The 22,922-nt window shown below is 41.1% G+C and overlaps 1 protein-coding gene across 3 annotated transcripts in view; it reads right to left on the reverse strand.

The window, feature by feature from the left end:
* The window catches only part of ICA1 (islet cell autoantigen 1), a 100,391-nt gene that overhangs the window by 57,861 nt on the left and 19,608 nt on the right, over positions 1-22,922 (reverse strand). For all 3 annotated transcript variants that reach the window (XM_050938645.1, XM_050938646.1, XM_050938644.1), the window contains exons 4-6: positions 21,799-21,871; positions 19,785-19,908; positions 17,930-18,128 (exon numbers count right to left, since the gene is read on the reverse strand). In XM_050938645.1, the coding sequence (XP_050794602.1) occupies positions 17,930-18,128; positions 19,785-19,908; positions 21,799-21,871 (396 nt within the window). The remainder of the gene's footprint in view (positions 1-17,929; positions 18,129-19,784; positions 19,909-21,798; positions 21,872-22,922) is intronic.

The following is a 22,922-nucleotide window of genomic DNA, read 5'->3' on the forward strand; positions in this document are numbered from 1 at the left end:
AAAGATATTTTGGCTGTACTACTAACCTCCTCAGATTATTAAAACTGAAGGAGTTTTGAAATCTAATTTACTTCCACAACTTCTCTTCTTTGTTTACTTTTTGTGCTTCACTTGGGCTCTGATTTTGCAGGATGATCCACATAGGCCTCGGTGTCCATCCAACCAAGATCAACTTGCAGGATCCAAGCCTTGGTGCGGACAATGGAAATAAACTAGGCATTTTTTTCCTAGTTTCACCTTTTGGTTTTCCCTTTGGGATGAAAATATGGCAAGGTAAATTTTTTTTAAAACTGTTTCATTGCACTTTTAAAAATCTCATGATAACATTTCGAAGATTACTAGATTTACATGAGGAAAACCATCAAAATCTAAATTACTTGATATTGTTGCTTTAAAATAAAGCAAAGCATAATCAAAACAAAACAGTAAATTAAAATTGGACTCTATATATTCTTGGTTGGTTTAAGGCAATTGCTAATGTGTTTTTAGATTCATTTGCTGTGTCATGGTGAAACAGAAAAAGTTGTACATAGTTATTTGAAGCTATTTAACGGATAGCCATCATTAAAATCTTTTGTCCGCTTCCCTTACGTGATCTCAAATTATGCCTTATGTGATCTCAAATTTATATTAATGTTAAGTAAACAGCTAAACTTAATCTACTTTTTCATGTCTCGGCTAGTAATTCGAGGTCATTCAAAAATACTTCATATCTGTAGCAGTTTCTAAGCCTTTTATTTAATTTTACAGCCATTTCCCCAATCTCATTTCAGACTTCAACTTCTTAAAAATAATTGAACAGATGACGAGGAATCTCTCAAGGGCATGCTTCAATCTGTGGAAGCTACTATAGTCTGCAAGCAATACATCTTAAAACTGATGTAATCTGTTCCAAGAAGCTTGCTTCTATTTTTAAATAGCATCCTTTTATTATGCTTTCAAAGGGCATCTCTATCATATATTGTTTTGCTTTTAACATACTAACAGCAATGATGTAGTCCTTCATGCCATTTAATATACATTGAATAGCTGCAGGTAGCTATTGATTTTATCATGCTATCTGGAATGAATTTACAAATATGTGCTACAATAGTCCTGCTACAGTAATTTAAATTTCTATAGAATATAAATGTTTGTGTCAATAGGAACATTGCTGTTTAAATCACACTGCCAAGATGAGTATATCTTCTAAAATTCAGTCTTGTTTGGGCCTGTCCATTTAATGTCACTGGATTGGACTTTGGAGGAAGATTTGGAAAAATATAACAATATACACTGACCAGAGAAGACCCTCTCTGTACTGAAACTCAATCTGCCAGTAGGAATCCCCCCCACCACACACACACACACCACAATGGAGAATGAAGACCATGATTCTTTAGGAAGAGGAGTGTTGACAAAATGACTTTAAAAACAGCAACAAAAAAACCTGCTCATGTTCCAAGACTGATCACCAGATAAACATTTCACATAAACAGGCTCATACATTAAACAGCTCCAACTGCAACAATGTATATCGTAGGATTTCAAAGCCCACATCAAAAGATATTATTCTTAGTATCACACCCTACCAGCATGACATCTGACATATCTGTGTCACTACCTAATTTTAATCTTATTGTAATCCAAGTTTCCAAACAGCCTGCTTATTCTTTTTGAACTGGTAGTGGTAGAGACAGGTGAATTATCTCCATAGTCTGTCATATGATGTCTGTTATACATGCAGTCAAACAATAACAAAAATAGCATTGTTTGACATTATATCACTTTGAGAACTCTTATCTCTGAGATCTACCACGACCACAGCCTGTTCCCCGGTAGCACCCATCTTCTTTCAATCTTTGCCTGGCTTCTCATTCGGGAACTTCAATAACTTTGTCACCTTCCAGCTATACTACTCTAACAGCTTGTCTACATAATGCTGGTAAAGTGTACTTGAGGGGTGTGATCAGAAAGCGCTCTGACATGTTGCATGCTAATTTCCTCTTATAGACCTGCTGATGCACTCTAAAAGGTACTTAGTTTCCAACAGAACTATGCTAAAGCAAACTAGGTACCTTTTAGAGCACAACAGCAGGGTCTACATGGGGCGCTTAGTGCGCTTTACAAATCACATCCCTCTGGCATGCTTTGCCACACTGTGCAGACAAGCCTCTAGCTTCTCTACATTGGATTAAGCCCAGGGTGGGCAAATTTTTTGGCCTGAGTGCCACATTGGGGGTATGGCAATTGTATGGCAGGCCATGAACGCTCACAAAATTGGGGCTTGGGGTGCAGGAGGGGGTGAGGGCTCTGGGGTGGGGCCAGAAACGAGGAGTTCATGGTGAAGGAGGCGGCTCCAAGCTAGGGCAGGGCGTGCAGGCTCTGGGAATGAGGGGTTTGGGGTGCAGGTGGTGTTGAGATGGAGCCAAATTGGTGTGGCCATACTGAATGAATGGTGAGAGCATAACCTGACATCACTTAAACATGGCTGAATCGCTCCTGAGGATCCTGGAAGCAGGGTCCCTTTAAGAAGAAGCAAATTTGATAAAGAACTGGCAAAGTCTCCATGTACAATCAATATTGAACTATCACGTGTATAAAGTTACAGCATGGAGCACAGGCCAACCTGGTTGTAGTGACCTTACAGCAAGTACACCACACAGAGAGTCAGAGTGAATGACTGATGAGTGAATAAACGTGGGGTTATCTTCGTTCGGTACCACCACTACCCCCAGCCACTTCTAAAATACTAATTGGGTAAAAATTAGTAACCACATGCCCACTGGGCATGCTTTTCAGACATGTAACTCCTTGGAGGAAAAAGGGTATAAGAATCAAGCAAAGTAAATTACTGTGGTTGAGATTCCTTAATTGACGCGTGAAGCAGCAACGCTGCCAGACAGAGTAGCCAAAACTCTATGGGCTCGAGTAGGACTGTGAACCAGAGGGGTCTCAAGGCAACCAAGGCCGTGCCTCAAGGGAATCCGAGACAGATCAGAGAGCTGAGAAGAACAGACCAGGAGGGAAGAAGCCGTCTATAAAATTAGTAACCACCTTCTCTGTTTGCCAAGCAGGAACTGCGTGAAACTGGCACAGGGCCTGTTTGTGTATGTTTGTGAAAGAGAGACTCGTTAAGAGGCATGTATAGCTCTTAATGTCTAACATAGGAGTTATGTGCTTAATATAACCCTTTACCGCTTGTAATTCCTTCTCAATGAACTGCTGTGTATTGCAGGTAATTATTGTGGACCTTTTTCACTGGTATGACAGTAATCTGCTCCACCAGTAGCCAGTGAAGATCCATTTCAGGGGTAGTAGCGCCTCCTGTTGTCAACAGGAGGGTGCTCCAAGCTGGGACTGAGGGGTGAGGAGGGCAGGAGGGGGATCAGGACTGCGACTGGAGGTTGGGGTACAAGGAGTGTGGTGTGAGGGCTCTGTCTGGGGATGTGGGCTCGGGAGTGGGACTGGGAATGAAGGGTTTGGGGTGCAGGAGGGTGCTCCAGGCTGGGAGTGAGGGGTTTGGAGGGCGGTAGGGGACTACAGTCTGGGTCAGGGGATTGGAGATCAGGGGGCTCAAGGGTGCAGGCTCTGGGCCACTCTTACCTGAAGCAGTTCCCAGAAGCACGTCACCTCTTCAGCTCCTACATGACACGGAGGCATGGCCAGGTTGCTGTGCGCACTATCCTGTCCGCAGGCACCGCCCCGCAGCGCCCATTGGCTGAGAACCGTGGCCAATGGGAGCTGCGGGGTGGTGCCTGCGTACGGGGCAGCACGCACAGCTGCCTAGCGCGCCTCCTCATACTACGTAGGAGCCAGAAGGGGGTCATGCACGCTGCTCCCTGGGAGCTATGAAGAGCGGGGCAAGCCCCTGACAGGAACTTGAGGGCCGGATTGAAAGGTCTGATGGGCCAGATGTGGCCTGCGGGTCGTAGTTTCCCAACCCTGGATTAAAGGCTAGTCTATACTGAAAAATTACATGGGTTTAGCTACATTGCTCGGGGGCGTGAAAAATCCACACCCCTGTCCCTCCCAAAACATACAGTTAAATTGACCTAACACCCAGCGTAGATAACACTAGGTTGACAGAAAAAGTCTTCACTCAACCTAGCTACCACTCTGACGGGATCTCCAGGGTACCCCCTGGAACTCTGGGATCACTGTGCCCCCTTAGCTCTCCTGCCTGGGCTGTCCCTCACAAGGCTTCGCCAGTGACAAGCAGCAAACCCCTCCAGCCACTGTTATCACTCAGCCACCAGTATGCAGCGTCATACCCAGCAAAATAGCAAGAATACTCTCCAAGGCAGTCATGAACTATACGCAAGGAAACACCCAAGCCCCCAGCCTTGCACCCCAGAAATATACAGTCTTACACTGCTCAAGACCTTCTCTTGAGCAGTGCATCTTTATTAATTAGTTTGCCACTTTGTCAAAGGAAAGTGGATGTGCACCAGCCTTTGTAATCTGAGCAGATTTCCCAAGCACTTTAGACAAATTCACTGGTAAGGATAAATCATTAAAATAAGTTTGTGAACTACAGAAAGATAGATAATAAGTGGTAATAAGTGATGGTATAAAGGTCAGAGATAGTTCCCTTAGAAAATAAAAAGTAAACATGCATTCTAAATCCTAAACTTTTAGGCTAAGCAAGAGAGTTGAATCAAACAGCTTTTCTCACCCCACTGGATGTTACAGGTAGGTTACAGTTCTTAATCATAGAATCATAGAACTGGAAGGGACCTTGAGAGGTCATCTAGTCCAGTCTCCTGCACTCAAGGCAGGGCTAAGTATTTATCTAGACCAGGGGTAGGCAACCTATGGCACGCGTGCCGAAGGCAGCATGTGCGCTGATTTTCAGTGGCACTCACACTGCCTGGGTCCTGGACACTGGTCCGGGGGCGCTCTGCATTTCAATTCAATTTCAAATGAAGTTTCTTAAATGTTTTAAAAACCTTATTTACTGTACATACAACAATAGTTTAGTTATATATTATAGACTTACAGAAAGAGATCTTCTAAAAATGTTAAAATGTATTACTGGCATGTGAAACCTTAAATTAGAGTGAATAAATGAAGACTTGGCACACCACTTCTGAAAAGTTGATCTAGACATCCCTGACAGGTGTTTGTTCCAACCTGCTTTTAAAAATTCCCAATGATGGAGATTCCACAACCTCCCTAGGCAATTTATTACAGTGCTTAATCACTCTGACAGTTAGGAAGCTTTTCCTAATGGACAACCTAAACTGCCATTACTGCAACTGAAGCCCACTGCTTCTTGTCCTATCCTCAGAGATTAAGAACAACAATTTTTCTCCCTTCTCCTTATAAGGGCTCGTCCAGACTAGGGGGGGGAATCGATCTTAGATACGCAACTTCAGCTACGTGGATAACGTAGCTGAAGTCGAATATCTAAGATCGAATTACTCACCCGTCCAGACGGCGCGGGATCGATGTCTGCGGCTCTCCGTGTCGATTCCGGAACTCCGTTGGGGTTGATGGAGTTCCGGAATCGATATAAGCACGCTCGGGGATCGATATATCGCGTCTAGATTAGACGCGATATATCGATCCCCGAGCAATCGATTTTAACCCGCCGATACGGCGGGGTAGTCTGGACGAGGGCTAACAACCTTCTATGTACTTGAAAATTATTATCATGTCCCCTCTCAGTCTTCTCTTCTCCAGATTAAACAAACACTGTGTTTTCAATCTTCCCTTATAGGTCATGCTTTCTAGACCTTTAATCATTTTTGTTGCTCTTCTCTGGACTTTCTCGAATTTGTCCACATCTTTCCTGAAATGTGGTGCCTAGAACTGGACACAATACTCCAGTTGAGGCCTAATCAGAGTGGAAGAATTACTTCTCATATCTTGCTTACAATACTCCTGCTAATACATCTCAGAATGACGTTTGCTTTTTTTGCAACAGCGTTACACTCATATTTAACTTCAAGTATCAGAGGGTAGCCATGTTAGTATCCACAAAAACAACAAAGAGTCCGATGGCACCTTAAAGACTAAAGACAAACAGTCTTTAAGGTGCCACTGGACTCCTTGTTGTTTTCATATTTAGCTTGTGATCCACTATGATCCCCAGATCCCTCTCCGCAGTACTTCTTCCTAGGCCATCATTTCCCATTTTGTATGTGTGCAGCAAATTGTTCCTTCCTAAGTGGAGTACTTTGCATTTGTCCTCATTGAATTTCATCCTATTTACTTCAAATCATTTTGAATTTTAATCCTATCCTCCAGCACATTTGCAACCCCTCCCAGCTTGGTATCGTCCGCAAACTTTAGAAGTGTACTTTCTATGACATTATCTAAATTATTCATGAAGATACTGAACAGAACCAGACCCAGAATTGATTCCTGTGGGACCCTACTCATTTTACTCTTCCAGTATGACTGTGAACCACTGATGATTACTCTCTGGGAACAATTTTCCAACCAGTTATCCACCCACCTTACAGTAGCTCCATCTAGGTTGTATTTCCCTAGTTTGTTTATGAGAAGGTCATGCAAGACAGTATCAAAACTTTACTAAAGTCAAGATATACCACACCTACCGCACCACTGCCCCCTATCCACAAGACTTGTTACCCTGTCAAAGAAAGCCATCAGGTTGGTTTGACACGATTCGTTCTTGACAAATCCGTGCTGACTGTTATTTATCACCTTATCTTCTAGGTGTTTGCAAACTGATGGCTTAATTATTTGCTCCATTATCTTTCTGGGTACAGAAGTTAAGCTGACTGGTCTGTAATTCCCTGGGTTGTCCTTATTGTTCTTTTTATAGATGGGCATTATATTTGCCCTTTTCCAGTCTTCTGGAACGTCTCCAGTCTTCCATGACTTTTCAAAGATAACTGCTAATGGCTCAGATATCTCCTCAGTCAGCTCCTTGAGTACTCTAGGATGCATTTCATCAGGCCCTGGTGATTTGAAGACATCTAACTTGTCTAAGTAATTTCTAACTTGCTCTTTCCCTATTTTAGACTCGGACCCTGCCTCATTTTCACTGGCATTCACTATGTTAGACATCCAATCGCCACCAACCTTCTTGGTGAAAACCAAAACAAAGAAGCCTAATACATAGGCTGAATTTCTTTCTCAGCTTGGGACCAGTCTCCTCATTCAAGTCTTCGTCTTCCCAGAGTTCTTGTTGCCTTCAGCATAAATGGGGGAGGACAGAAGTGGTCTCATGATGCTACTGGCCCTTATTTTATACTCTTAATCCATGTCCCTGGAGAGATACTGGCCCAGGCATGTCCTGGTGGGCCTTGCTAAATCAGAGAGTTGAGCAAGCTCTACTGTGTGGTGCTTGCGCAACTGTCTTTCATTGAGTTACACACCTTTTGTTTACAATTCTCCTGCTGATCAATGGTCGTTTAACGGTTGCCTAGGTGTGGGTTACCTCCTTTGTTCTCACTGGGAATTGCCCACTGCTAGTTGCCCAAACTCACAACATATTTCAACAACAATCATGTTGCAAACTCACATAATTCATATAAATAAATATAGCAAAAATGTATATGGTGTCTTACCCGGCATGCCCTGTATGAAATTTCACAATCATATATGAACAATGAATATGGTGGTTAAATGGTGCTACTTTGAGGTACAGTGTGTCACAACCACCTCTTGGGGGAGGTGGATTACCTGCAGCAATGGGAGAATCTCTCTCATCTCTGTAGTAAATGACCACACTGAAGTGCTGCAGGGATGTATCTACAGAGCTGCAGCTGTGCTGCTGTAGCATTTTAAGGGTAGACATAACCTAAGCCTGGAAGACCACTTGGAAACTTCAACTAATACCAAACACAGCTAGATGCTATCTACGTTGCAGCTTTTACCAGTGCTGGTAAGCAATTAATACCATGGTTAACGTCCACACACAGCATTGTTAGTAATTATGGGAGCTGAAAGTGTATTGCCCATTCAACAGGCCTATGCCAGCACAGTTTTCTTTAACAGATTCAGCACACTGTGCTGCACAGAAAGTAAAAACACCTCCCAATTGAATATTATTTGCAAGTGTAATTAACATCAGTGCTACCTTTTATGGATACCTAAAAGCTGTGAATAAAACAAGGGAAACATCCTTCGCTGTAGCACCTCAGTGAGCATCATCCTCAACTGAGTTCTTGTTATCACATTGGACAAAATACTAGGAAAATTCATTATAAAAGCACAATCTTGCCTTGGCAGAGATAGTTTATTTGATCTAATAGGTATCTTCTATCTTTATTTTCCATGATTCTCTGTAACTGTGTTTATGGTCCTTCAGCCAATTTTCAAAACTCCTGAGAGTGTTTGCTATCCTAGCCAATTTGAATTCATTTTTTTCAGTAAGACTTCACAAGGCACTGTATCAAACCAATACTTAACTAAAGCCCAGATTTATTACATTTAATGCAATTCCTTTTTCTACTAATTTAGTAATTTGATTAAAAATATTGCTCTTCCAAGATACGTTATTTATAAACCTTTATTGTTTAGTATTCTTCATTCTGTTATCCTCTAAATGCTGACAGATTTTCTTCTCATTTTACCTGGGAGCAAAATTAGGTTTACAATACAGCAATTTCTAAGACTGCTCTTATTTCAAAGATTGGTATCATATTTGGTTTTCTCCCATCCCATTCCTTTGGTACTTCCTCAGTTCTGCATGACTTTCCAAAAGTTACAAATAGCTGTTTAGTACAGTCACTAACACATTCCCTGGGACCTTCAGACGTACACTAGCCATACCTGATTATTATTGTTATATATAAAAATGTAGTTTTCTTTCAAGTATTCCCTTCTTTGCTTTCAATCTACAGTTTTATTTAGGTCTTCATTCCTCCCTGCTTATGCAAATCACTTTCATATTTTTTGCTTCTTAAATATGTTTAAAACAGGACTTTAATAAAACATTCATTTTAGGGTGGTAGTTAATATTTTATCTCACTCCTGAGTTGCTAATAGGCCTACTCTCATTCCAGTGATTCTTGACCATTCCCATCCCCAGAATATTTATGAACAATCTTCTTCATCCCTTTGGATATTCTTAGATTTTTATTTATTTACTAATTTCTGCACTGCACTTTGTTTCCTTGCCAACCTTAATAGAATCTGTAAAACACCCACTGGGGATTCCATAGCATTCTTTATACTTGATAAAACTTGGAAAATCTGTCAGAGCAACTGATGCAAAGTAAATAATTTAATAGCAATTTAAAAGTTTCTCATAACTGCATGTAGAGTACTAGCTTGATTAAACTGTCCAAAAACCGGTTAGGATTTTTACCCACTCAGAAGGTTTTGGCATGTCTGTTCTTTAGTGAAATCCACATCCCTCTTTTATCCTTAGCAACACCACGCTTCTGTAGAACTGCTAAAGCAGGTAAACGTAGCCGAGGCCCATACTAGACTTCCACTGTCATAGCTACTTTGGTCAGGGACATGAAGAGGTGTGATCTGTAACCAACACAGCAACACATGCTGAAAGAATGCAGTAATCCAAGCAGGATTTTCTACCACACATTCAATCTAGCGTTACATTTGTGAAGCAGAGAAGGAGAGGATACTCGTACCTGTCATTTAGCCATTTTCTTGACAGCAGTTTATTCCACATACATGCCAACTCATTTAATTTGGGTAAAAGTCTCCCAGACTCCTGCCCACTGGCTCTCTGAATGAGTGGAGCAGGGCAGCCATGCTGAGCTATCTTTCTCAATCAGACCACAGATACAATGGACCAAGCACCTCTGCTTTCCTCAAGTCATAAGGTAGCACCATGTTGAAGATAACAGTAGCTCAGAACCCTCCAACTAAGAGACCCTGTGGTGTGGTTACTGCAGGCTTCTCCACACCCCTTGAAATGCTGAGAAACCTGTACCCATGAGAAAGAGAGGAAACAAGCCACAAGAAAGCATTGGCTTCCTGCCACAAGAAAGTGAGTCCCGGGTTCAGTGGTTCCTCCCTTTAGGCTGGGGAAGAGGACGTTAGCTGTGGGCGGGCTTGTGCTCACCCACTTCCCAGAACCCAACAGGACAAGAAAAGATAGCAAAGGTGTTGGTGAAAAGGTGATGCTCTCCCCCTCACTCAGAGGGCGTTAAGGATCAGGTGGAGGGGGAAACAGAGGAAAGAAGAGTTTGAGAGGGAGCACCAAGAGAATGGAGGGGTAAGTGGGAAAGGGATCTGATGTTTGGGAATGTGAAAAAGAGGTCTGGAAAGAAGGAAAGAATATAAGTTAAACTGAGGGACACAGGAAAAAGAAAGCAGAAAGACTAGATGAAGGTACCTGTAGAAGGAAAGTAACAGTGAAATGAGAACCAGTAGATGGAACGTGACAAACTATATATTTTTTTAAAAGTGGAAAAAGCAAAACATATATGGTTGTTTTTATGAATGTTTCTTGCTTACCTCTTTGTGTCTCTGACCAATGGAAATTTATGACTGGGTTTGTGGGGAAGTAGCTTTGGAGGTGTGTTTGGGTTCCATTTTTAAACACAATACAGAACTTGTCTTCGGCCAGTTATGCTACTGCAGAAGTCCACATAAGCACCAGCAGGGTTTCATTATCTTAGCATGAATTCTTTGATCTGCAATGTTCTAAAATTATCTAAAATGTGCGAAACTGCACCTGGTATTCAAAATATTCCTTGGGGCCCCCCTGGGTGTCACATTTTTATTTTTAGGTGAATAAAGTATCTTTCTCCTTTGTCAATTATAGAAACTGGCATTCATGGCTTAATGTCCGACACATGCCAGGGCCTCCTTGCACGTAAGAATGAGGATCCTAATCGGATACAAATACGTGTGACATAGTAGGGATTTTTCCTTCTTATGTTGTATGTGAGCCTTACTGTTTTGCATGAATGCTGTGCGCGCCTCAGTTTCCCTGTGTATTGCACCAATGTCTAGGCGGTGGGAATAAGGGTGTGAGACTTTTGCAGGGGGCTGCTTCAGCTGCCTGCACAGATGCTATGGCTGTCCCTTCGTAACCTGAGACCCAGGAGGGGGATGCAACCCTTGGACTCTTGGCCCGGGAAGTGAGACAAAGGCTGGAGGAGGAGCAACGGGCAAGGTAGGGGCCAGGCAGCTGGAAGCAAGTCAGTCTTGGCTGGCTTGGGGTGCAGGGGGAGGGCCAGAACCCCAGATCTGAGCTCCCCTGCCCCCAGGATGGACTTGGTTGAAAGTCACTGATTTCTCTGCTAACAAGTTCTGGCCTACGCTGTGTTCCTGTCAACTAACAAATCTTCTGTTTTACCGGCTGGCTGAGAGTCACGTCTGACTGCAGAGCAACGGTGCAAGGCCCTGTGGCTTCCCCAGGAGCTCTGCCTGGGCAGACTTGCTCTGGGAAGCACACGGTGTGGAAGGAGATACTGAATGCTCTGACGTCAGACCCAGGAAGGTTGAAGCTGTTTAAGTTTCTTGCCCTGGAGACAGTATGCTCAGAGCAGTGGCGTAGCTAGGTGGAGGGAAGAAGGGGAGCGGAGGGAAAAGAAAAACGCACCATGTGGCGCTTTTACTGATGGGGGCAGCGCACCTCGGTGGCAGGACCTTCACTCACTCGGCAGGTCTTCGGCGGCACTGAAGCTTCATCGCCGAAATGCCGCCGAAGACACCCAAAGTGAGTGAAGGTCCCGCCGCCAAAGTGCTGCCGAAGACCCAGAGCACCGCCCCGTCAGTAAAAGAGCTGCAGTGGGTGGTGCCTTTTTTTTTTTTCCTACTCCCAGGTGAGTAAAATTAAAAAGGCGCCACTTGTGCTCGGTGGGGGAGTGACTGCTCCCTCACTCCCCCTCTAGCTACGTTACAGGATCAGAGGGAGGAGGCATGCTCCCTCAGAGTCCTGGCTGGCTTTATATGGAGTAGTCCAGAGCATCGCCCTGGTGACTCTGTGACAACTCTTGAGATCTTAGAGGCCTAAGGTCTAGGATATGTAGGAAATGTGTGTCTCCTACTGTTTTCTGGTTCCTGTCTGAGGAGATTCTGACCCATTCATAGACCTGACATCAATTTCCACTGGGCCCAAAAACTGAGCCTGTATGCAGCCGCACCTTCACAGCCCAGCTTCCTCTCCCTCAGGTTGGATAGAGCTATCTATCTAGGGTTCTAGGTTCTTATAATGGCACCTAACACCATAGCATCTGAGCACCACACAGGTGCATGACTTGTAATGCGCTCCAGGCAGAGGAATCCCATAAGGGAAGACTAAAAAGCTGCGCTGCAGACTGAGCCCCTGCACCACTTCTTCCACCTTAAATTTATCTTTTTACATGCTTGTTTAATTGGGACTGAAGTTGCTAGGGAAAGTGTCTGCCTGAAGCTGAAGGGGAAAGATAAAATAATGGGGAGGAATATGGGCCAACCCTCCCCCACCCCATACCTTACAACTCTAGCTGATGGTGGATCAGCTTCACTGACAGGTCCCAATCTAGCAACTTTGAAAACCCCACTACTCTGGAATGGTGCAGTCCAAATCCCAGGAATGAGGGGAAGTGGGGTGGAGAATAACAATGAAAGAGGAAGAAAGAGATAAACTGCAGAAAGGAGTAATTTGCTATGTAAATGGATGCACAATGTACATCCAGCCCTGTGAATAAAAGGTTTCCCTTATAGTCACATAAAGGTCAGCATGAGGTAACAAACTCAAGAGCAGGTAACTCTGGATCTTCCCAGTGTAAGATGGAACACCAGGTAGCTGATTACATTACATGTAGAGTCACTTCGGTGTGTCTATGTAACACTGGTCTACAATTTTTGAGAAGTCGTCTGCTTCAGAGATAAAATGTGATATTTATTATGTATTTTGATGTGCCAAATTCAAATATGACAATTAAAATAACTGATTGGCTACTGTTTCTAAGATATTTAAGTTTTTACATTTTATGTCTATGTATATTGTGTAGATAGTAGAGTTTTAATCATAAATTGTAAACCTAGGTCTTTTCATGTGTTTATGGTTGCTTTACATGATAAGATTTCACCTGTCCTGTTTATGTAACACTTTAAAAATCAGCAAAAGGGTTATATAAATAAAATTTATTATGAAACAAAAGGCAAAAAACTATTATGTACATAGTTTAGTCCTATTCAGTGTCTACTCGGCGCTTCTTGGCTTGTCTCTTGTATTCATTAAATGGAGCATCTCTTGTCACTGTCCAGCTATAGTCTGCAAGCATTGATGGGCTCCACTTGCCCTGATAGTCTGCCAGGAGATTCCACTGCTGTAGTCTGGAGCCCAACAGCTCTGCCTTACTCTTGGGTAGTTCCAAATCCCTGACAAGGTCATTCAGTTCACCTTGTGTTATGAGGTGTGGTTCAGAGGAGGAGGATGGGAGAAAATGTGGGTCCTGTGACATTGATGGTTCAGGACCAGAAGTTTCATCCTCTTCCTCATCTGACTCAAGTGAGAATGATTCTGGTGCATCAGGAACTGGCAGTCCTTCTCCGTGGAGTACTGGGCGTATAGCCGATGGAATGTTTGGATAATGCACAGTCCACTTTTTCTTCTTTGACACACCTTTCCCAACTGGAGGTACCATGCAGAAGTAACAATTGCTGGTATGATCTGTTGGCTCTCTCCAAATCATTGGCACTGCAAAAGGCATAGATTTCCTTTTCCTGTTCAACCACTGGCGAAGATTTGTTGCACAAGTGTTGCAGCATATGTGTGGGGCCCACCTCTTGTCCTGATTTCCAATTTTGCAGCCAAAATAAAGGTGATAGGCTTTCTTAACCATAGTGGTTATACTGCGCTTTTGTGATGCAAAAGTCACAAACATAGCAGAAGTTATCTGCACTGTTCACACAAGTACGAGGCATCTCTGCTCCCTTTGGCTAAACAAGAATGTGTCCCTTTGCAAAATCAAACACTGACAAATAAGAAAGCACGACACTGTATGATTTCTAGAGCTGATATAGGGAAATTTGTTCAGCAGAATGATGAAAGCTTTGTTATGATTGCATCATCCATGACTTCTAGGAATAACATGATGCAATTCATAGCATGTATGACTCAATACCAGATTCAGATTGCATCATTCATTGTTTTGCCTCAAAAGTAAGTACTGTCCAAACCCAGTCATAGATTTATTCATAGATCCAGTCAAAGATGTATTTTAGTCATTTCTGGTTTAAACTGAGATCCCTTCCCTTTATAACTCACTTATCCGCCGCCATTCCCAAGTCAAGGGTCATATATACTGACCCAATAGCATATCTTGAAAACTAGAGCCAATCAACAATTTTAAGCATAATTTTTGTTCTCAGTGACCCAGAATTAGTAAAGTTGGACTACATTTATTTCAGAAGCATTTTGGCTGTACAGCAGTGTAATCTGTTAATTGAAAAAAAGGTCAGAGGCGCATAAGATTTGTTGAAGTGTGCTGGAAAAAAGTGACTGGCTTACTCCTTCTCTGGTCTGACACAATAAGGAATGCAATTGTTCTATAAACAATAAAAAAAAAGTAGTATTTCATGTTATCAATGGAAAGCCACACAAGCCCACACGGCTCATGCTGGTGCCCCTGCACACAGCAAAGGTAAACGTGTGACCCAAGTACATCTGCTATTTTGAAAGAGAGTTACACACACAAACACACAAAAACACCCTCCAATGTTATCAACTCTAGCAATACTGTTTCGACTGCTGGTCTTTTAGTGTGTAAATCCTGCTTTTTTTGAGGAAGGATATCAGAAACTCATCTATATGAATTTACCTTAGTCTCTGAAAAAAAGCCAACAGATTTACAATGGTATATGTATTATATTTAGAGTCTCATTAGGAAAGGATATATATTCCAACAAACATTCATATGATCAAGTGATATAAATACTGCCAAAGGCAGATTTCTTCACACATTAACTAAGAGAAATTAAAACCACAAATGTTTACTTAAAGCTAAAACAAAATAAAAAATATTACTGTGAAAATAAATACCATGGTCTCTTTGTAATCAGAATTCTGAACAGCACTTTAGTATTTTTTTAAAATAACCCTCCAAAGATTTGAACTCAACCTCACTAACTACTTGCATCACTGAATATGCATCACTCAAACCACACACTTTATTTTTCCTCTAAGTTGACACTTTATAATTACAGATTTTGTTTTTCCAAAGTGCATAAGGTCTTTTACTGAACACAAAACGGCCACATGATTTCTCAGTTGTAATTATATAAATCCCAACTTCATCTAAAAAATACAGTAGAACACTGCCACATTATGGCACAATTTAGATTTGCAAGCAAGAGGAGAACAAAACTCCTCAGCTACTTCTACTGTTGAGAACTACAGTATCTGAACACTACTTAAACTGTCCATGGAGTAGCATGAGCACCACCATAAGTTGTTAGATAAAATCTATCTACAAAAATCTTTCGGCATAAAGCAATCCAAGTATTCCCCAATGTTAGAGGCGACAACGAATAAAATTTTCAATAAGAGGGCTAACAACCTTTGAATACACAATGAACAGTCTGATGCAGCAGTAGTTCAGTGTGAGAGGGAATTATGGGGGTAGTCAATATCAAAGGCATTGCCTTATCCAAAAATAGGATACACATATTTTGTTGGCTATAAAATGTAGAGCTTTTTGTACTTGGCATTCCAATGTGGTCTGAAAAGTTTAATGTTAAATAATAGCTGGGGATGGGAGAGACAGGGAGAAATTAGAGATTTCAGCCTAAAAAAGTTTTTAACCTTCTCCTCTGCAGCAAAGCAACAGAGCTTTGGTAAACAGTTAAAGAAATAAACCAACTTGATGTAACGGCAACTGACAAAACTGCTTATAGAATTCTACACATTTCAAAATACTTGGCTCCCAGGGGCAGTATAGTAAACAGGATGCAAATGCTCCAAAAGCTCTAAGACAAAACATTCATAGCAACTTTTAGAAGTCTTCATTGACAACTTTGAGGCATAGCATTCTGAGAAGACTTAAATTTCATGGACAAGATTTTAACCAGCTTCCCATAAAAACCCTCATCATCTTAACTACTTTATCTTTTTTATAATGTAGATCTTCCATGTCACTTGTTTCACAAGAAAAGCATAAATCAGGTTTGAATGACCATTACCAATACTATCTTCAGTTCTTTATTCAAACACTTCTTTTATAGCATATTTCCATAAATCAATCGTTATACATAAGCAACTGGCCGAGGCTGGGACCAGACTGATTATTTTGCCTGCAAGAACCTGCCATTATAAATATTTCCCACCAGGCATGATAAAATACAAGTTGGGAGCCCTGAGATTTGCAGGCATAACCTGTACTGACGCATTAAAGAAAAACTGTGTCAAGATTTGGGAATTTTATCCCTCCCACCCAACTGCTATTGTCACAGCTTGCATTCACAAATATTAATATGAACTAGACATGCCAATTCTTTCTTATTAGTGTTTGATTCAAGTTTTAACCCCTTCCCCACAAACAAAACCAAATATATTGTGCAGTATAATCATATGAAAACATTTACTTCATCACAAAATATTTCCAGCTAAAGGAGACAGTTAGTTTAAGGCTTCAAGGAGGGCAAGTTCTCTTTCACACAACAACTTTCTTTAGGGCAGATATGTACCAAAGTAACTTCTAGATCTCGAGCCAATGACCTACAATATTATATCATTTCTGTTAACATTATACATGTATTTATTCAGAGTGTAGGTCTTTGCCGGCGATCCAGGATTCTGCCCCCTCACTCCAATCCAGATTTATAACAGCAAGCATACTACTAGTTCTACTACATTCTGTAGGGAGAACAGCCACTAGTCCTATAGCTATGACTGTAAAGGTCTCCTAAGAATGAACTGGAGCCAAAGGAGATCAGTATGGTCTACACATAAAATTTATATTGGCATAGCTATGTTGGTCAGTGGCGTGAAAAAGAAAAAAAAATCCCTAATTGACATAGCTATGCCAACAAAACCCCCAGTGTAGATGCAGCTATGCCAACAGAAGAGTGCTTTTGTTGTCATTGCTAACATTTTTCTGAAGGGTGGTGTTCCTACACTGACTGAAGAATTTCTATCTGCATACACCAAGGCCCAGATTTTTAAAGGTATTTAGCTGCTCCTGCACACAGTGGTGACTGTTAATGGGATTTAGGCTCCTCAGTACCCGAATCCCTTTTGAAAATGAGACTTTGGCATTGCAACACTGCACAGGGCAATGTCTAAATACCTTTAAAAATCTGGGCCTGAGTCTACACTAGGTTCAGCAATGCTGATATAGGCTCTGTAGCACAGCCATAGCCTAAGTAACTCCTACATTGCTACCTTGAGGTGTGATATCTTTGGGCTAAGCTTTTCGAGAGTGAATAGTAATTGAGTACCTTAGTTTTCGGGTGCCAAACTTGAAATACCTTAAAAGGGCCTGATTTTTGAAGGCTGAGTGCTGAGCACTTTCTGAAAAAAAAAATCAACCCTGTTTGAGGCTTCCCAAATTGAGTACTGAAAAAAAATGACACCTAAAGAAATCACTAGTCACTTTTGAAAATCTTGGCCTTTAACCAAGCCCAAATACTTCAATCCAGCAACAAATATTATGGCATTTCTATTAGTCTGCACAAAACGTTCATAGTTTTTAGTAGCATCATCAATCTTCTCCACCCCTGTTGAGTGCAGACATATCTCCTTCTCTTAATCATTCAGGTGTTTCCCCTCAGTTAAACATTTTAAAATATATATTATATAAAATACAAAAATATACTCTAATCAGAACCAAGTAGCTAAGAACTGTGATTTCTTGCCACTTTCTCTCCTACTTAGCCTCATCATCTGTGAAAGATATAATATTCCATATCAAATTAATGGGTATTCTGTCACATGGAAAAGATCAGTTTTGATTAATTGAATCCTCAGTGCTGTTGAATGTCTTCCTCACAGGAAACAAAATCATGCTTCACTACCATTTATCATGCTTCCCCCTCCAGCAAATCACAGGAAACATCATACCTTTCTAAACTTCTCCATCTGTTTGTAAAGATCAGGATCCAGCTCTTGAGATACATCTTTCATCCAAAGTAGTGCTCCTCTGTATTCAGTCCGATACTGTTCCATTCGGTTTACGGTCAGCCATGTATCTGATATAGCCCTATATCTAAAAGTCTCCACTTCTTGGTATAGTCTGCACAAAGGAGTACGTAATGCCAACCTTTAAAAAAACAACCCAAAACCATATATTTTGAACTGATCCATAAAGATAAGTCATTTCTTTTTAAAAAGAAATGGCAATCAAACAAATATACACAACCCTGAGCCACTTCTAAAAAGTATGGAATGGACATGTCAGTCTAAAAGAAATTCACTGAAATGACTACGTGAGATGGTCCAAAGAGTCATTTAGGGTCATAAGTGAAGAAGATATCTTTATGTCTACATTGTGCATGCTTTCCGCATAGGTGTCATGATCTTCATAATCTCTTTCAGCTTCTCAAATCAGTAACAGAGGAATCTTTTTCAGTGTATATTTGATTAACTGCAAAATTTATCTGTGTGTGTGTGTGTGTGTGTGTGTGTGTGTGTGTGTGTGTGTGTGTGTGTGTGTGTGTGTGTGTGTGTGTGAATTACAAGGTTTAGATACATGAAATTAGCAAATGGGAATTACATTTAACAGTCACAAAACCTTTGATAAAGCACCTGTTACTAGCCACATACCACAGATGTATCAGGATTGCAATGTTAACCTGCACGTTAGGTTAATGGTAGGGTTCAGAATGTAACCTTGCTATGAGCAGATAACACTGAAGTCATCAGTCAAGCAGATAAATTATCTGAGTTTTCAAAGTAATTTGACTAATTCTGCTTATTTTTAAGAAGTTTTAAGGCATTTTCTGCCATACTCTCACACCCAGCATTATGGAGAGGCAGCTGGGGATATCAGCTCCCCCACTTCCTCCTCTTAACAGGCTCTCAAAAAATCCTGCCCATTCACTTGCCCTTCCTACCTCTAGCTGCTGCTTTTCCCTGCCTGTAGCCAGCAGCAGCCTCACCGAGACACATTCAACAGCCTATTACTGGCATAAAGCAGATTTTAAAGCTGGTTTAAGTAGCTACCTGGGATTTCCCCGGCATAGAGGAATGTCTACTTAGTGTAGGGATGGCAAAGCCAGGGAACTACTACATCTGGCTGATCTTCTGTTACTGAAATGGCCTGAGGCTGATGACACAATAAAGTGCAGTAGTGACTTGTCATGAGGAGGGTGGGTCACAGAGATGAAGGGGAGAACCGGCCATCTTGGCAAGGAAAGGACATATGTGGTTCTCTCTTTATGTTGGCTAAAAAACAGACCAGAATGTTGATTCTGGCTCTGAATATTTATATATATATAAAAAGTTTTCATATGATACAGGATTACTTATGGGGCACTGGGGCTTTGGTGAGGGGTTTAAGGCACATTTACTGGCATTCTAAAAGAACCTAATTTGCCACATGCAAGGGTTTGCATAATTGGATGCATGTCAGATAATTAGCTAAGAGAGGGATTTTCAAAAACATCTAGGCTACTTAGGAGCATAATCAGTGGGATTTGTGCTCCAAAGAGACTTATATGCTTTTGAAGATCTCATCTGTGGCTGTTACTAGCTGTGCTAACAGCAGTCAAATTACAACCTAAGATGAACATATCAACCTCCCAGTGTTCGGCATGTGATGCTTCATTTTGAGCCAAGCAGTCACATTGTTCAGCTCAAAATGGAGTATTTCAAGCCAGTCATTGAGGACACTGAAAAAATGTCAGAGCACAGAATTTGGCCCAACATGAATGAAGCCATGGAGTAACATTTCCTTAATACACTGAAGCTGACATACCTTTGCTGAGAAGAAAAGCAGAGGGCCTTTCCTGTGGCCTGCATCATTTTTCCTGCTCTAGTTTTATCCTGAGAACCCTGTGATCGAAGAAATTTCCCCAATTCGTTTTCTTCCTGAGACAAAACTAATGAAAAAGGAATGAGTGGTCATATATATGCAATGTAACAGTTTTTAACTTTTTAAAAATGTCAACAGCAAAAATAGGCTCACAAGTGACTTCAGATCCAAGCAGCACAGCACAAAAAAAGTTTTTTCTAATTAACCTCCATGCAGTTCCTGGATTTATGAAACAAAAGCTCAGATTCACTTGAACACATCTGTCAGTGAGTTTGGTGTAGTGTAATAAGAACCGCAAAATGATCTCTGGGTTTATTGCTTGAATAAAGATATTATTTTGGCGAGATCATATGAAGGAGCCTATTGTGGCCTGACAATATTATTTCCCTTGATAGTTTTTTTGTTTTTGTTTTGAAGCTCATGGAGCCAGATCCTCAGTTGATATAAAATAGCATAGCTCTATTGAAGCCAATGTTGATTTACACCAGCTGCAGACCTGGCCCCTTAAAATCGCTCTCCCCTTTTCTATTATTGTATTATTTAGTTGGGGATTTAACTCTTCAGGATAAATGTGTGATTTTCTTTTTAAGTCAATTGCTGGATGGTCTGTTCACTTTATGATTCTACTGGTATTTCAAAAGCTACATAGTTTAAAAGCCTCTCCTGTTATATTTTCTGGGAGATTGGAAGTGAGAGTGTTACATGGTAGAATGCTGGATACTTCTGGAGTGGAAGTAAGTAAACTACATTTGGTTGTGGCCTTAAACCAGATCTCTGTGATGCCAGAAGGTCACAGCCACTTTCACCTCATGGACCTCCTCCAGACCAGATGTCCCCTGTAGCAAGCACTTTTTCCTGCTCCCCCAGATTAGAACTCTCCACACATAGCTCCCTGTCTGCCAGCCTCTTGGCTATCCGCATGTCAGGTCATACAGAATAAAATAAGTGACAAGTGAAGGAAGAGGGACATAGTCATTATTGTAATTGAAATATCGTTATACAAGTTATATTTCTAGATGTCAGCAAGGGCCCCTTGTTAGCCAAATCTACTCTATGCCCACACTGCATTCTAATTGAATATGTTCCTCCCTATATAATTGTCACACAAAAGACTTCACTTGGGTCATCACTGCTACCATGGAACACTAACTCGGATATATTAAACTATTGTGTAATTATTACCCATGCATCTGAGGAAGTGGGTATTCACCCACGAAAGCTCATGCTCCAAAACGTCTGTTAGTCTATAAGGTGCCACAGGATTCTTTGCTGCTTTTATTGTGTAATTACACTTCTCCTCTACATCTTGAGACTTTTCACAGGCTCTTTTTCTGGGGGGGCAGGTGGAGGTGGCGGGGTGGGGGCGGGGGAGTACCTACAACACTCTGCAGAACAGAACCAGCAAGCCCCACCAGTGTGGCTCTCTCCCTGACTAGTCCCTCCGTTAGCTTATTTTCTGCCTCAGACCATAACCCACCCTCCCCCACGTGGTGCCCTGATCTGCCACTCATCGTGGCTGTCCACGTCACGGCCAGTTTGACTATCAATTCAGGGTCATGACTGTGTTGTGTTAAGACCTCCATTGCTCCTAATGCACACTAAATTCACATCCATCCCTCAAAAGACACAATCCTCACCAAGAAAAACAAATCTGGAGTTTCTAAAATAAGCCACTTCTGAATTTGGGTAAGTAAACTAGTTAGGGCTTGATTCTTGAATGCTTTTCTATCTATCCTGGCCTAGTATCACACATGTACAATTTCAGGAAAATTTAAAGAACTTTGGCCAAATCAGGTTAGTTTCAAAACTGGGTTTATAATGGAAGGTTAGCTCCAAATTTAACAAGGATGATGAGAGTAGCATTTATCCCATGATCATCTTCACTTTGTCACACATTAGTTACTTCCATCTTGCAGACTCACCTCCCTGCTTAACTGCTGTAGTTAGTTATACTTACAACAAATTCTTTTTTGATAGAGTTCAATTGCTTTAAGCAACTCCATACATGTTCTCTGAATTGAGTGGAACAGCTGAAATTAAATATAAAACAAGCTAATTATAAAACACGCAAGAAACATTATAAAGAAAACAAAAAAACAAAAAAGTATATGTTCTAAAACAAACCTGCATTACTTTTAAATTAAAAAAAACCCATTTCCTTCTTAAATGTTTTGCTTCCAATACCCTCTCATACTTGAATGTAAGATTTTCCTTCGATAGCCTTTCCTTAGGTTCAAATTGTTCACTGAAACTATAAACAGATCAGCAACATACAAAGGAAACATAAGAAAAAAAACAGAACAAAACAATTATCTTTGTTTTTGCAAAATAAAGTAAGAACATTTCTTACATTTCTTTACTGACTTTTTAAATTTATGCACTAGCCATGAAGTTGTATAAAACTCTTATTTTGGAAGAAAAAAGTATATGTACACACAGAGCTCCTTAATTGGAGTATATGAGATAACACAATGCCTACTAGCTTTTCAATATAAAGCCACAGTCTTGAAAAGGGGTCCATGGGTGGTGGAAACTTACTGACTTCAACGGACTCTCTACTAGAATAAGGACTGATCCCTGCAGATTCCTTTGCAGGATTGGGGCTTTAGCATATAATCAACAGGCCAGGCCGTTGATTACAAAGAATGTTCAGCCTGATCAATTTTGTTTCTGTTCCAGTGTAATCACACACCAAAGACACAAATTTCACGGCTTCAATTATTAATATTATTATTTCTGTTATCAGAGCACCTTCAGGACCCGAGATATGGTCCCCACTATGGTAGGCACTATATAAAGATATTGTAAGAGGCACTCAGCACACAATTCATCATACTTCATCAAAACTTCAGTGTGGCCTACTATACATTTGTGCTGGACTCATCTATCAAATAGTCAGCACTACTTGCAGTTACAAAGTTATTTAGGTAAAAATGTGCTTGCTTTTTTCTATTTAGCAAACACTCATTTCCTTGTTTCCCAACATGGCTGTGTTGCTGCAGCATCAATAAGAGGGATGAGCTCAGGGACAAGCACGTACAAACAATTTTTTATATGGACCCCACAGAATGGCTTTTACAT

This window comes from Gopherus flavomarginatus, chromosome 2 (assembly GCF_025201925.1).
Source record: "Gopherus flavomarginatus isolate rGopFla2 chromosome 2, rGopFla2.mat.asm, whole genome shotgun sequence".
Lineage (NCBI taxonomy): Eukaryota > Metazoa > Chordata > Testudines > Testudinidae > Gopherus > Gopherus flavomarginatus.